Consider the following 15623-nt stretch of genomic DNA (forward strand, 5'->3'; position numbering starts at 1 on the left):
ACACAGCTTGAAAGCAAAGGGGAAGAAACTATGTGAAAAACTGGAATTAACTAGACTCGTTTCAAGTATAGACAAGAGTGAATGCAATAGTCTGAAATTTATGTTTACGGCTAAGACCCACAAGCCTGGTTGTCCCCTAAGGGTTATCGTATCTGAGTCGGGAACATGGCAAAAGTCAATTGCTGAATTTCTTAAGGGCAAGCTCAACCTACTGAGCATCGATGATCCGTTTTTGGTGAAGGATTCCCAACAGATTATAACTTTTCTGGACAATCACAAAGACAGTCGGTTCATGGCGTGCTCGTTCGATATAAAGGATCTATATTATTCCTTGCCACATCAGGAGTTGCTTCAATGCGTGGGTGATTGCATTGATCAGTTTGGAAGTGTAGCATTCCAAAATGAAACGGGAATGTGCGTGAGCAATTTTCTGGAAATGTTGTCCTTCTATTTGGCTGCCACGTGCGTCACTTGGAGTGATGTGGTTTATCGGCAGAAGAAGGGAGTTTGCATCGGGTCGTGTATCGCGCCAGTTCTTAGTAACATTTTCCTTGCCCAATCTGACAGAAAGTTGGCTATCCTGTTGCGAGATCAAAACAAAGTTGATGGCGTAAAAGTGTTCCGGTTTGTGGATGACTTTTTAGTGGTCTTTAATCACCTTGACGGTATTTACGACTATGCTGTGCAAGAGCTACTTGCTGTTTTTAGTAAAATCCTTAACCCACTAATAATCACATATGAAGAAATGAATGAAGGCACGATACGTTTCCTCGATATCAAGCTGTCACTGGCGCCTGTTGGGACATTTTGGATGTACCAGCCTAGAGGTAACGAAGGTTTGCTTCCTTTCAGCTCTGCACATTCGAAATTAGTGAAGAGGGCAATCGTGAGGTTATGTTTTCAAAATGCGTTGAAGAAATCTTGCCCGGAATTAGTCAAAGAAAGTTTTGAGCAGCAGGTGGTGAGGCTTAAGGAAGCAGGTTATCCGGATCAGGTGTTGGTGTCGGTGGCAAAAAGCCTGCTCAAGAAATGTGGGAAAAAGGGTACGGTGCCTTGCAAGGAGGAAGCAAAACAAAGGGAGAAAACGGTGGTGATTCCGTACATTCATGGGGTGTCCCATAATCTTAAAAGAATTGCATCGAAAGTAAAAACTAGGGTCGTTTTTTCAGCCCCGGACAAATTGGAAAACTTATGCAAAACAGTAACGTACCCAGGAAGAAAAGCTAAGGGGTGTAAAAAGAAACACCAAGTCCCCATGGTCGCATGCGCAGAAGGAGAGGTTTACAGGATGCCGCTGACATGTGGAAAAGCATATGTAGGTCAAACGGGGCGGTGTTTGAACGAGCGGCTCCGTGAACATCGGAGGAACATGGAACGGAAAGGCGATGGGAATTTGGTGGTTCATTGTCAAGAGTGTAAATGTGTACCTTCCTATAACGAGACGAAGATAGTAAGCAGGAACCGTGACCAAACGACGCGTGAAATAATTGAAGCCATGAGCATAGCGGACAGTGGGGTTGCATGCGTGAGTAGCACGTCCCTTTCACTACCATCAAAGGAAAAGGCATTTTTGCAAAAGGGAAGGTAGGACTGGACATGTGACGAGACAGTTTGTCGATTTTTATCATCCGGGTGTTACCATCTTCCATTTTTATCAGCTGCTGATGTGTATAAAGAGCAGTGTTTCCCGAATAAAAAATTCAGTTGTAAGTCCAGCGCTGTGTGTGTGTGTGTCTTTATCTTTCAGTCCGTGTCTTTTGAGCGCAGGTATATTTTCAATATGGTAAACCAACTCGCCCAACAAGCCACTCTGCTAAACTTCATTTCTTATACATCGGGCTCTTTGTCGTGTTCTTCTTTGCAACCATGTTCCGTCATACCTCTCCTAGCAACGGCGTGCTGCCATGCAAGATCCCTGTCCTTCTGCATCCGGAAGCGTGTGATACCGCAAGCAGTTAGGGCTCTCTTCGGTGGTTTCGAGCCCTCTATGGGGCATGGCATGCGGATGTGCAGAATTTTACGATCGGAGTGGAGGTGTCAAGTCCGTACGTTCAGGGATCTCCTGTGGGTGCAGGTACTTGGCTCAACAGGTGCTCCTCGGGCCTTCAGAGTTCTTCGTGACTATCAGCGTACCGCTGACTGCACGGCAGAATTTTTGTGGCAAAAAATTCTGCCTCAGCTTCGTGCCTGCGTTCCTGCAAGATCAGCGACGGAAGTGAAAGCAGTTCACAACCTAGACGACGTTCGCCTGCCTCAGGATGTGCAGCGGGTGCTCTCACTTGGCCCCAAGTTCGCTGTGGAACCACGGAAGACCGCGCCTGAGCTGCTGTCCCTCGTGCGCCAAGTTGCAAGGTTCGCTCCAACGTCCGAGAGTGAACGATGCATATCAGAGGGAGTGGACGTTCTTTCAAGATGTAAGCCTGCGAAAACCAGTCTTCCAATAGGGCGGGTTATTTCAGTGCTGCGGGATGACTCTTTATGTTTATTTACTGCAGACAAGGACGGTGGTTTCGTTGTTCTAACGAAAGAGATGTTTGGTAAAAAAGCTTTGGAGGCTGTGAATACAGTTTTTGAGAAACTTCCCCGTAATTCCTTACGCAGCTTGAAAGCAAAGGGGAAGAAACTATGTGAAAAACTGGAATTAACTAGACTCGTTTCAAGTATAGACAAGAGTGAATGCAATAGTCTGAAATTTATGTTTACGGCTAAGACCCACAAGCCTGGTTGTCCCCTAAGGGTTATCGTATCTGAGTCGGGAACATGGCAAAAGTCAATTGCTGAATTTCTTAAGGGCAAGCTCAACCTACTGAGCATCGATGATCCGTTTTTGGTGAAGGATTCCCAACAGATTATAACTTTTCTGGACAATCACAAAGACAGTCGGTTCATGGCGTGCTCGTTCGATATAAAGGATCTATATTATTCCTTGCCACATCAGGAGTTGCTTCAATGCGTGGGTGATTGCATTGATCAGTTTGGAAGTGTAGCATTCCAAAATGAAACGGGAATGTGCGTGAGCAATTTTCTGGAAATGTTGTCCTTCTATTTGGCTGCCACGTGCGTCACTTGGAGTGATGTGGTTTATCGGCAGAAGAAGGGAGTTTGCATCGGGTCGTGTATCGCGCCAGTTCTTAGTAACATTTTCCTTGCCCAATGTGACAGAAAGTTGGCTATCCTGTTGCGAGATCAAAACAAAGTTGATGGCGTAAAAGTGTTCCGGTTTGTGGATGACTTTTTAGTGGTCTTTAATCACCTTGACGGTATTTACGACTATGCTGTGCAAGAGCTACTTGCTGTTTTTAGTAAAATCCTTAACCCACTAATAATCACATATGAAGAAATGAATGAAGGCACGATACGTTTCCTCGATATCAAGCTGTCACTGGCGCCTGTTGGGACATTTTGGATGTACCAGCCTAGAGGTAACGAAGGTTTGCTTCCGTTCAGCTCTGCACATTCGAAATTAGTGAAGAGGGCAATCGTGAGGTTATGTTTTCAAAATGCGTTGAAGAAATCTTGCCCGGAATTAGTCAAAGAAAGTTTTGAGCAGCAGGTGGTGAGGCTTAAGGAAGCAGGTTATCCGGATCAGGTGTTGGTGTCGGTGGCAAAAAGCCTGCTCAAGAAATGTGGGAAAAAGGGTACGGTGCCTAGCAAGGAGGGAGCAAAACAAAGGGAGAAAACGGTGGTGATTCCGTACATTCATGGGGTGTCCCATAATCTTAAAAGAATTGCATCGAAAGTAAAAACTAGGGTCGTTTTTTCAGCCCCGGACAAATTGGAAAACTTATGCAAAATAGTAACGTACCCAGGAAGAAAAGCTAAGGGGTGTAAAAAGAAACACCAAGTCCCCATGGTCGCATGCGCAGAAGGAGTGGTTTACAGGATGCCGCTGACATGTGGAAAAGCATATGTAGGTCAAACGGGGCGGTGTTTGAACGAGCGGCTCCGTGAACATCGGAGGAACATGGAACGGAAAGGCGATGGGAATTTGGTGGTTCATTGTCAAGAGTGTAAATGTGTACCTTCCTATAACGAGACGAAGATAGTAAGCAGGAACCGTGACCAAACGACGCGTGAAATAATTGAAGCCATGAGCATAGCGGACAGTGGGGTTGCATGCGTGAGTAGCACGTCCCTTTCACTACTATCAAAGGAAAAGGCATTTTTGCAAAAGGGAAGGTAGGACTGGACATGTGACGAGACAGTTTGTCGATTTTTATCATCCGGGTGTTACCATCTTCCATTTTTATCAGCTGCTGATGTGTATAAAGAGCAGTGTTTCCCGAATAAAAAATTCAGTTGTAAGTCCAGCGCTGTGTGTGTGTGTTTTTATCTTTCAGTCCGTGTCTTTTGAGCGCAGGTATATTTTCAGTTAAGATGAAGAATGCACAATGTGTGTTTCTGTAATCATGCTGTATGTGTGTTCATCACTGCAACAAATTTTATAGCACACCATTTACAGACGTCAAGATCAAGACCAACTTGCTCCGCTGAACCTTGCTGGCACCGAATCTTTCCATGATGACATCGCATGGTACGTCGAGTGCCGACAATCTATGTCTGGGTTTCAAGCACACGGTGCATGGGTGTATAGAAAAGTATGCCGCTCTTAAAGTTAGGAAAGTAAACAGCTCTAACCCTTGGATTACACGCGAAATCATTCAACTACTAAAACGTCGCGTTAATTCAAATCAAAGACTTTATTTTCTTTCTAACAAAGAAAGAGGAATCTGAAGCAAAAGGCCTGTGACGCCTGAGGAGGTCTCAGCTCCCTTGCACAGTTTGGAGTAGAGTGCACTTGAAGAGGTTAACACACTACAGTGAATGAAAAGTATGCAGACTGCTTGAAAACAAGGCATGACATGAAATTGCACTTCTTCTGTACACAGCAAGAAATAGATGATAGTGTTACAGTATAATCTCACAAAAAAAAAGTGCAGCACATGTCAAATCTGCTAAGGTCTTGTCAGAACATCAGGGCACGAGAGTTTAAGGATTATGCATGTCATCAGGTAGCCTTTGATAATTTCATTAAAATGGCTCCGAGAAATAACTCCATTCAAGACCACTTGAGAAATTATTTAGGGCAGTAGGTGCTTGATAGCTAATTTTCTGCTTGCCGTAGTTGGTACGAGTCCTAGGGACCAGTTTTATCTGTGTTTGAAGGTGGTACTGTAATAAAGAATTGTCTGGAATGGTGGTGTACGGTTGGGTTTTGTATATATGTTGGAACGGTGAAAATATATTTGCTCTGTCTTAAGCAAACTGTATTTGAGGAAGAGAGGTACCGTAGCCAAATATTGAGGACGACTGTAATAACCTTCGATTGCTCCTTCCCTTGTACAGTGATCAATTTGTTGCAATTGCTTTTAATAGTAGTGCCCCATACAAGCATACAATAAAACAATTTAGAATAGAAAAGTGCATAGTACACAGATAACTTCAACCATTCAGGTATGGCATGGGCAATTCTATACAGACAGCCAACTATTTTACATAGATCAGATAAAAGGTGAGAAACATGAATATTCCAAGAAAGAGTCTTGGAAAACCAGACACCCCAGGAAACAATTGTCAAGTGCTCGTCCGCAGAAAAGGTTCACCTTGCAGGTTCTTCGAGATGAGTTGCGGAAGATGATTAATTGTAGGCTGTATTTTAAGCATGCCAAGTTTTTTTTGCGCTAGCATTTAAAATGGTGATGTAATCAATTAAATTTCGGGCTACCCCTCACAGCATCTGAGATTGCGGAGAAACTCAGTGTGACGTCATGGACGTTAAGCTTTCAGATTTGCGCCCGGCAGGTTCTGCCTACGGTGGCACTGGTTTTCTCCCTTCAAAGCCAACACTTAGGCGTTGTAAACGTACCAGCACTGCAGATGACGTCACCATGTGTCCGTCACTTGGGACTGTGCCGTGGAGGAGCTTGAAGGCCGACGTGGTTTTAGTCGGCAATTACGTCATTTCAAATGCTAGCCCAAAAGGACTTGGCATACTTTACCTGCAAGTTACATACATTTGAAGCCTTTAAGCTCGTCAAATAAAACCTTCCCAGTTGCCCTCTGATGAGCCCCATACGAAAGGAGTCCCTCACGTCCTCAAGTGTGGGAAGCCTTGCGCGGGTGCATGATGCCGGAACGGCACACTCGGCAACTGCCAGAAATGTCACTGACTGGAAACCGCTGCACGAACCCACCGCTACAAAGGTCATTCTTGCCTGGCCACATCTGCTATATGGTTGGAGTCACTGTATGTAGTCACTCAAAGCGGACACTCACTGCCAGCCTGTCACCAATGACTCAGCGTGCACTTGTTACAACATTTATTCCACACAACAAACCAGTAGCAAACCCGTTATAAACACACTGTGGCAGCAGGTAGCTGAGCTAGGATGCAACCAGCGCCTCCTCCGTCCTCTGCTCTTTTCGGACCTTCCTTGCTGGACCTGCGAGAGGCAGTACGAAGCCCTTCACGGGTACCCCCAGGGAATTTCCCTAGGTTGCACAGGACGGGACACGTTCAACGTATGACCAAGTTATAAAAATTGATGAAAGCATGCACTCGCAACAACACAAATAGCTCCAAAGCATTTGCCCCACCTGCGGTCAGCAGCCCTCTGAGGCATTCCCTCAATGGCCTCTCCTTTCTTCACTGCTACCAGGCCCGATTCTGAGGCCTTCCCGAAAGTTTCAACAGCAAGTCACAACAATCACTCAGCATATATCGTTGGCTGTTCACACCTGGGACGAACCCACTGCGGTGCGAGAGGGCAACTCTTTCTAGGCCTTAGCAACACGGGTACCAGATAACTGGTGCCCGACTGACCGGCACGACGCAGGTGGGAACGGTCAACGAAGCAGACTTACTGCCCGAATTGTACCCCACATTATACACGCGCTCACCCTGGCATCATGCACCATGTGGAGGTGCTCGGCAAGGTGCAATGTGGTGACCATAGTATGGTAAGCTCTCGAATTAGCCCAGACTTGAAGAAGGAATGGAAGAAACTAGTAAGGAAGAAGCCCACCAATGAGTTAGCAGTAAGGGGGAAAGTAGAGGAATTCAGGATCTTGCTGCAGAACAGATATTCGGCTCTAACTGAGGGCGATGACCTTAATGTTCAAGCAATGAACAATAATTTCAAACATAATTTTGCACTGTGCAAAGAAATAGGTGGTAGGATAGTCAGACAGGTTGCAGGTAAGCTGTCTCAGGAGACGAAAGATCTTATTAAGAAATGTCAATGCATGAAAGCCTCTAACTCAACACAGAACACAACTGGCCAAGGTATCAAAGTTAATCAATAAGCATAAGGTAACTGGCACAAGAAAACTACTATACTGAAAGTCGGGCATGCTGTAAACATCGGAGGTACGTTAAAGGTGCGGAGACACCATATTTTTGGTCGTCCTGTTCTTTGTTTCAAACATTGCACATTGCCCCACAACGCGTGATACATGCTCTGCGATTCATATAGACGATTTACAGCACTGTATCCCAGGGGCTGCCATCTTTGGTCACGTGATCAAGCTGCCATTACACGCCTCCTGACTACTCAGGGCTTGCCTTGCCGCGACATAGCACAATGGGTGCAGGAACTCTGCAATGAAGCTAAGACTGACTAAAACACTCGACAACAATGCAGAACTTGACGTGCTAGACAGCCACCTTCTTCATATGTGGGAGGCCAAAGCTAGCATGAAAAAACGATTAAAGAGACAAAAGTGGAATCGCAATCTCAGAAGATGCCTAGCGCACCACAACAAAGAGATTGAGGAATACACACCTAGACTGTGCGATCAAAACTGGGAAACAATGTGTGACCAGCTAGAGGGCAACATCGGCCCTCCTTCGACAGTAAGTTGACACAGCGACAAAATTTACAGAAATTAGGCTATAAATTTGAAGGTTGGAACAGGAACTCCTTGATGCAATTCGTTGTTGAGATACAGGCTCCGCCACCAAAACTCCTTTACCGCGTTATGAGGGTAAATCCAACAGCAAACTAGATGCCCCTATCCACGAATTCGAGCAGAAATACTGAAGCTCAAAAGCAAATCAGCCCCCGGACCCGATGGTGTAACCAACAAAATGCTTAGAAACCTCGGCGAAAAATCTATAACAGTGCTGATGAATTTTATGCAAGAAAACTGTTAGAAAGGGGAGATTCCCAAAAAGTGAAAAACTGCTAAGGTAGCCAGGGAAATCGCTCACCCTAGAAAATCTCACCCTAGAATATCTCTCACATCTTGCTTTGGAAAACTGATGGAACATGTGATACAAACGCGACTAAACAATTTCATGGAAGACAACGACTTATACGCCCATTCGATGAAAGGTTTTAGATCGCATTTCTCCACGCAAGATGTCACGATACAACTTAGACATGACATATTAGACACTAAGTCGCTCGATGCGAAAGTACTAGTGGGGCTTGACCTCACCAAAGCTTTCGATAATGTAAAACACGAGGCGATACTAGAAAACCTGGCTCTTTATAACGTCGGGAAACGCACATACAACTAAGTCAGTCTCAGGACATACACTTCGGCAGCAAGGCAGCATAGGCACCCCGCAGGGTTCAGTACTTTCCCCCCTCCTCTTCTGGCCTGGCCATGATACGGCAACCGATGAGGCAGGAGGGGACAGATGGCTCGAACTTTTGCAAGTATGCGGACGACATCACCATGTGGATGACCCGTGGAAACGACACGCACATTGAAAGTACACTACAGAGGGCCATAAATGAAGTCAAAAACTATGTCAGCCTTAGGGGTTAGCGATGCTCGCCGCAGAAGTCTGAACTTCTTTTTATCAACCTCCACATCAGAGACAAACTAGAACCATCCCTAGCATCAAATTACAAGTGCAAGAGGCAGAGATCCCTCAGGTAGAAAAAAAATCAGAATTCTAGGCATGATTATACAAAGCAACAGGTATAAAGGTGATGCAATAACTAAGATGCAATAACTGCACACAACCAATACAGCGGATTGCCAACAGGAGACACGGCATGAAAGCACAGAATCTCCTGTGGCTGGTACAGGCCTTATCTCGTGTGCTGCCTCCTTCCTTGATCTTAAAGTGGACGATCAATGAGCAGAACAGGCTGCCAGCCGGTGTCACTGAGTGCTGCACGGAAGGTCAATTCAGCGCATTCTTATCTGATGTGTGATGTGGCGCGCAGTTCTTTTGCGCGTATTTTAATTTCATTAGTGTCATTGTATTTATGGAGTGCAGTTGTCCTCCTTCAGTGCATATTTTTCTTCAGTCTATTATTAGTTGTGTCATTGTATTTTTGTTATCCTGTGTACTTTTGGCCAAACGAGCAGAAGTTATTGTGTTCCCCCCCCCCCTGCAATAATGCCTTCGGGTGCTGCAGGTCTCTGTAATAAATAAATAAATAGATAGAGTGATGGAAATATCAGGCGGTGCACGAAGCAAGCTCTTGCCCATCCTAACATCCACTCACCGCCTCCTAGAGCTAGGCATGCACAATACCATGAAAGAAATTATGGAAGCAGTAAGAACATTCAAAATCGAACGCTTAGCCAGGACCACAACTGGCAGGGCCATTCTAGACGAACTCCATCTGAGTCGAGACAACAAAACGACCACCAAAGTCGACATGCTCAGAGAAATTAAGGACCACCACTACCCAATAATCGTACCACCACTATCCAGGAATATGCATCCTATTCATCACTCAGTGCGCCGGGCCAAATGGGCAGAAGCGTTCGAGAAACGCTTCCACTGCTACAAAGACGAGGACGTGGTATATGTAGATGCCACTGAGTATGGTAAGAACATGGTGACCCTCGCGGTCATCAATAATAAACAATTCCTCAAAATAAGTGCCTCCATACTATCGGGTAACCCAGAGACTGCAGAGGAAGCTGCCATAGCACTGGCTTGTGTAGGCACAAAAAATTGGCGGTGATTTAGCTCTGGTTAAACCTGGAGTGACGCGATAGCTACAGCTGGCCGGGTGGAACTTGCTCAGTTGAATTGCAAAGTCAGTCTTTCGCCGCTCCGTTTCGCTGGGCGTTCCTTCATCTTCGTCCCACTTGACACGGCACATGTGCACAGCTGTGGCAGCTCGGTTTCGCCGGTGTGCTGCGCCGCCGGCAGCAGCAGCTGCTCCGCACCACATGGCTGGTCACGTGTACAACCAGGAGACGAACCACGTGATCAGCCACGGCGCTGCGCTGCCGGCAGCTGCTCCGCACCACGTGACCAACTATATGACAGCGTGGCGGCGCAGCCATGGGGTGGCAGTGCAGCCACAAGGTGGCGGCACCGCCACGCAGAAGGCTCGAAATGCTACCGTAAAGTAGCTATCGCTACAGAAGCGAGTTATATCATCAGTGACTCCAAAGTTGCCATACTAAATTACAGCAGGGAACAGGTCTCCCCCTAACGAATACAATTCTAAGCAGTCATGTAACAGACCAGAAAATCACACTAGCCTGGACACCAGTACATGCATCCCTGCCTGGTAATGAGACGGCCCACGAGTTTGCCCGAGGCTTTTCCTTTCGGGTGAACCCGAGCGAGGTGGTCCTCACAGACAGGGATCGCATGGTAAGATAGAGAAATTACGCAGCGCTATCGTTTGAAAAGAGCTAGACTTCCTCCAGCAGACAGATCCTTGACCAGACACCAAGCCATCAGCTGGCGCCGGTTACAAACTTACACCTTTCCAAACCCGGCCCTCTGGAGTCTTATGTACCCAGGGCAATTTTCAGAAAAATGCACAAACTGCAAACTTAGGGCCACCTTGGACCACATAATATGGGAATGTCCTCATGCCCCCCGGGAGGGATGAAGCATAAAGACGAAAGGCCAATGGGAGACCATACTACAGAGCCCAGCGACTAAGCTACAACTTGTCCGACTGGCCGAAGCCACCGCCGAGAGTCAAGACCTTTCGTCCGTCGTCTAGGCGGGTAGGCCTCTGGCTATGCTATTTCTGTTGGACAATAAAAGTTTTGCTATCCTATCCTATTCTATCCTACTGCAAGGGCTGCTGTGTTTGGCGGTTCGGTTTCAACAGCCAGTGTTTCGGCTGATACGGTTGTAAAGGAGTGGGAAGACGACCCCAGGGTTTGGCCAAAGCTTCAAAGGATATGTGAGAACCATAATTTGATCACTTGAGGTGTGAAAACGTGACCAGGCTTCATGTCACGGAGAGCCGCTCAACTCTTTGCCTCTTCAAATCATCGAACAGATTGCCTGAATGCTCGTCTTTGCATCCGCTGAAGGCTTTGCTGAATGTTTTTTTTATTGTTATTGTCTAAAACAGCAAGGTTTAAAGTTCCTGCAGCTGCGCAGATCGTTCCTGTATTGAATGCATGCACGGAGACATAGCTCTAAAACTTTCAAATGCATATCGTACACATTTGCTTACAACCTGCAAATGGTGCTTCGGCAACAAAATATTTTCTACTGATTTGTTAAACACAAAAAGGCAACAATAAAATTCTGACGGCACTTAAGTCTGCTTACATGGAGGAATGTGAAAGCATGAACCTTTCTAGAATGCGGGTTTTTTCCAGGATGCCAGTAAGCATTTTATTTTTAATGTTTAAATTTTGATTACAATAATTTTTTTTTTAGTTTTGACGACCAGGTGCTATGTCAACGTCCATGGTTGTTTTGACATCCAGGTGCTATGTCGAAGTTCGCGGCTATTGTGATGTCGAAGTGTGATTTTCACATTTAATTAATTCAAATTCATCAACCAAATTTTTCCCGCAGCAAGATCTCATCACACACTATCTAACACAAAGTTTTGCAAGACTTTGATTTGAGCTAGTTGGTTGTAGCAAGACAAGGTTTACGCAAAAGCGTACAGGCGCTAAAAGACTGATACAACACACACAAGACACCAGTCCTGTCTTTTTGGAAGAACTTCTTTTTGGGCTAGATGGTTCATTGTACTCGAGGAAGGACGCAAGTATACAGAAAATCCAGGCATGCGCAGACAGAAATCTCATGCGCGATCAACAAAACAATTCAAGATATGCAATCTCTGCTTTAAGAAGTTCACTGATCTATCTCTGACATAACCTTTTCCTCTTTTCCTTGTTTGGTAGGCCTCTAAAGCCTCCTGTGCCTTACTATCACTGCTCCTGCCCCGAATCTTTATCTCATCAAGTCGTGGTTCACACTTTTTGCATTGCTTGCAATTTTCCCCCACCGTATGTTCAGCCGCTCGGTGACACACCTTGCACTCTGCGCAGTGTTTGTGTAGATGTGCACCTCCTACTTCTTTGAGCGAGCGCGCGTGCTCTGCTGCATGGTCATTGATACACCTGCCCATCTGGCCCACATAGGCCTTTCCGCAGGTCAGTGGCATTTCATAGACCACACCGGTGCAGCACTTCTTCAACTTTTCGTGAACACTTACGCCGCCTCGATGAAGTGCTCACTTGCCTCGCTTCTGCTGGCCTTCAACTCAATACGATCACTCAATCAGGGTTGTACTTACTGCACCCAACAAACTCGGTAAACTATGCCAAGTTGTTAACGATGTCTCCAACGGAAACCTGCCAAGCCTCATCAAGCATGGAAAGCCGTTTTTGGCCTGCAGGACCAATGTGGTCCATCGAATTCCGCTATCTTGCGGAAAATGTTACATCGGCCAAACTGGCCACTGTATCAACGTTCGCCTCATGGCGCACGAGAATCTGGCAGATCTTATATCAGGCCCTGAACACCTGGTGGCACACTGCAAATGATGTAAACATAATGAAAAGAGTTGTACCCAGTTTTTTGAGCGGACACGTATGAGATATGTAAATGCAAACCAGAAGGTATTGGAAGCCTTTCTTATACACATGGAAATGCAATCCTGCATTAGCAAACTGAATGTTTATCTTTCAACCACAGAATTGAAGTTCCTGTATCGGGAAGTGCCATCACACATGCTATTTCATTGTTGATTTTCTGGGCACCTGATTGTCACCTATAAATGCGTGGTATTCTCGTGAATAAAGTAAGTTGATGTCTAGCGCCTGTGTTGTCTACTTCTATCCTATAGTCCCTGTGTTTATTTAGCGCTACTACTATGTCCTCTCAACTATCATGTCAGCAACACCATGCAGCCTTACCAAAGTACCAAAGTAATGCTCAATAATCTAGCAAGGGAAGAGCAGGTCGCAATTTGCGACGAGCTGCTGGAAGTGGTAAAGGAATGCGTCTACTTAGGGCAGGTAGTGATCGCTGATCCGGATCATGAGAGGGAAATAACTAGAAGAATAAGAATTGGGTGGAGCGCATCTGGCAGGTTCTCTCAGATCATGAATGGTAATTTACCAATATCCCTGAAGAGGAAAGTACACAACGGCTGTATCTTACCGGTACTCACCTACGGGGCACAAAGGTGGAGGCTAACGAAAAGGGTTCAGCTCAAGTTAAGGACAACACAGCGAGCCATGGAAAGAAAGGTGATAGGTCTAACATTAAGAGACCAAAAGCTGGCAGAGTAGGTGAGGGAACAAATGCGTGTTAATGACATCCTAATCGAAATCAGGAGGAAGGAATGGGCTTGGGCAGGGCATGTACTGCGAAGGCAAGATAACCGCTGGTCCTTAAGGGTAACGGAGTGAATTCCAAGAGAAGGCAAGCATAGCAGTGGGTGGCAGAAGGTTAGGTGGGCGGATGAGATTAGGAAGTTTGCGGGCACACGGTGGGCGCAGCTGGCAAAGGACAGGGTGAATTAGGGAGACTTGGGAGAGGCCTTTGAATTGCAGTGGGTATAGTCAGGCTGATGCTGATGACGATGGTCATGACTTAAGCATGCAGTAATTTCCACGATCTCCGGAGTCAAGCAGCTCGCCAGAAATAGGAAGCACATCAGGTTCGTCATATGTGAAAAAGCTGGTTCGCGTCGCGCGTCACATCATCCTATCTTGCACTAGCAATCGGATATGCTGTATCAGCCCAGAAGTTTAGAACTGTGGACGATTAGTTCGTCCCCATACCTCATGCTTTCGCCCGCCGTAGCCACGCTGTTATTTGCCACCAGCTAGGAGCGGAGAAGCATCCAATGCAGCCCTCTGCCTACTAATCTTGTCTGGCAAACAGGTTGAAAAAATGGCCGTGGCTTAACTGTGGCTAAGCCTGGATATACAAGCAAAAGCTTTAATTATGCTGTGGTTAAGCTTGGTTAATCACAGGTGCAAGAGTATTGTTGACAGAGAGTTAGACACAGTTGTTTAGCTGCGATATCGCTCTTTATTTTTGCTCCTTTATTGCGCCGGTCGGTGCGCAGTTAGCAAAGGGCGCACTCATGCTATGTCCCTTGTGTGCTTTGCCTAGCGGTTAGTTTCGCATGGCTGCGCATTGAGTTTTACAGGACACAAAATATTTTATGGCCTCCAACAATGCATTTCTTTCGAGTGACATTTTTTGACGGTCAGGTAAAATATGTGGTCAACTTGAAAAAAATAGGCAAACTTGTCGAAAGGAAGCGTTCTTGCGTTGTTAGTACGGTCACGTATTTTCAAGACTGCAGAAAAAAAAATAACGCATGAACAGTTTAAGAACTAGAAACTTGTGCGTTGAATATTCCGTCGTCTGTTCCAGTGAAAACGCACACTGCACCCACGTATAGTGACAACACAGGACAGCGTTTTTCTAAATGACCAGGGGGAAAAGACTAATCTGGCATGAAAACAAGGAGCTGATGCGCCGAAAATAGTCGTCTACGCTTCTGAAGAGATGTAAATTGCACCCGCGCATTGTTCTCAGTGCTCCAACACACTGTGAGCGACTAGTGTGGAGCTGGTGTTGTAGCCGTCACAGTGCCAAACATTTGTCGAACAAAATGCACAGTTGGGCGTGGAGTAGGACTTACAGCTTTTGGGGAGCAGAGAATAACGTCGGGGAATGGAGGAATGCTTGTAAATCATTGAGAGATATCTTGTAGTATTGTATGTGGTGAATAAATGTTCCGCATGCGAGGTTCGTAAAAACATGTTTCCCTTCGCTGCTGTCACAGTTTTCGTGTAAGGTTTATCAGAATGACACCTCGTAATTTTCATTTTTTAGCCGACGCTGCACGGCTCTAGTGACAGCCACTGCTGTGAGCCGTGTAGCAGTAATAACAATAGGCACGCAAGAGTCACGGAATGAGCTTAACGATGTGCAATGGCGATGGCTACTGTATCAGTTTTGGGTTTATATGCAGCAAAATAAATATTCTTTTCACGAAGCACCTGGGGTCGTTTCTGGATTGGCACTGTTTAATGAAGGCCGTGGCACAGCTGCATTGAAGGCCAAACAAGAGCGCCCGGAATGTAATTTTTCATCTTTCTGAGCCGAAAGTAAATAAATAACGGCAGGAGACCATGCTGAACAGAAATAACGCACTACGCGGGCTCGGTAGGCTGCAGCGCATGCTCGCGTTCAAACTGCGTTCGCCTGAAACGGAAATTGGAAGTCCCCTCATCCAGCCGCTTGGTGCGCTACAGTCAATAGACGATATGCGAATCTGCTTGGCAGTCTGGCAACACCGCGCCCACAGATTCCGGTTTCCATCTTGGTTCGGTCGAGCTCGCCATTTGTTATGCATGCTTTCTTAATACCGGTGTAGCTGTCGTGAATCTCCGGACTGTAA

The 15623-nt window shown here is 46.0% G+C and overlaps 1 protein-coding gene across 2 annotated transcripts in view; it reads right to left on the reverse strand.

Moving 5' to 3' along the window:
• Positions 1-6305: 6305 nt before the first annotated feature.
• The window catches only part of Vps20 (vacuolar protein sorting 20), a 66546-nt gene continuing 57228 nt past the window's right edge, over positions 6306-15623 (reverse strand). Inside the window, exon 7 of one of the 2 annotated variants that reach the window (XM_077635394.1) lies at positions 6306-6465. In XM_077635394.1, coding sequence (XP_077491520.1) covers positions 6353-6465 — 113 coding nt within the window. In that variant the 3' untranslated portion in view covers positions 6306-6352. The remainder of the gene's footprint in view (positions 6466-15623) is intronic. The other variant, XM_077635395.1, reaches the window with a different exon arrangement.

The sequence above is a fragment of the Amblyomma americanum genome, chromosome 8 (assembly GCF_052857255.1).
Source record: "Amblyomma americanum isolate KBUSLIRL-KWMA chromosome 8, ASM5285725v1, whole genome shotgun sequence".
NCBI lineage: Eukaryota > Metazoa > Arthropoda > Arachnida > Ixodida > Ixodidae > Amblyomma > Amblyomma americanum.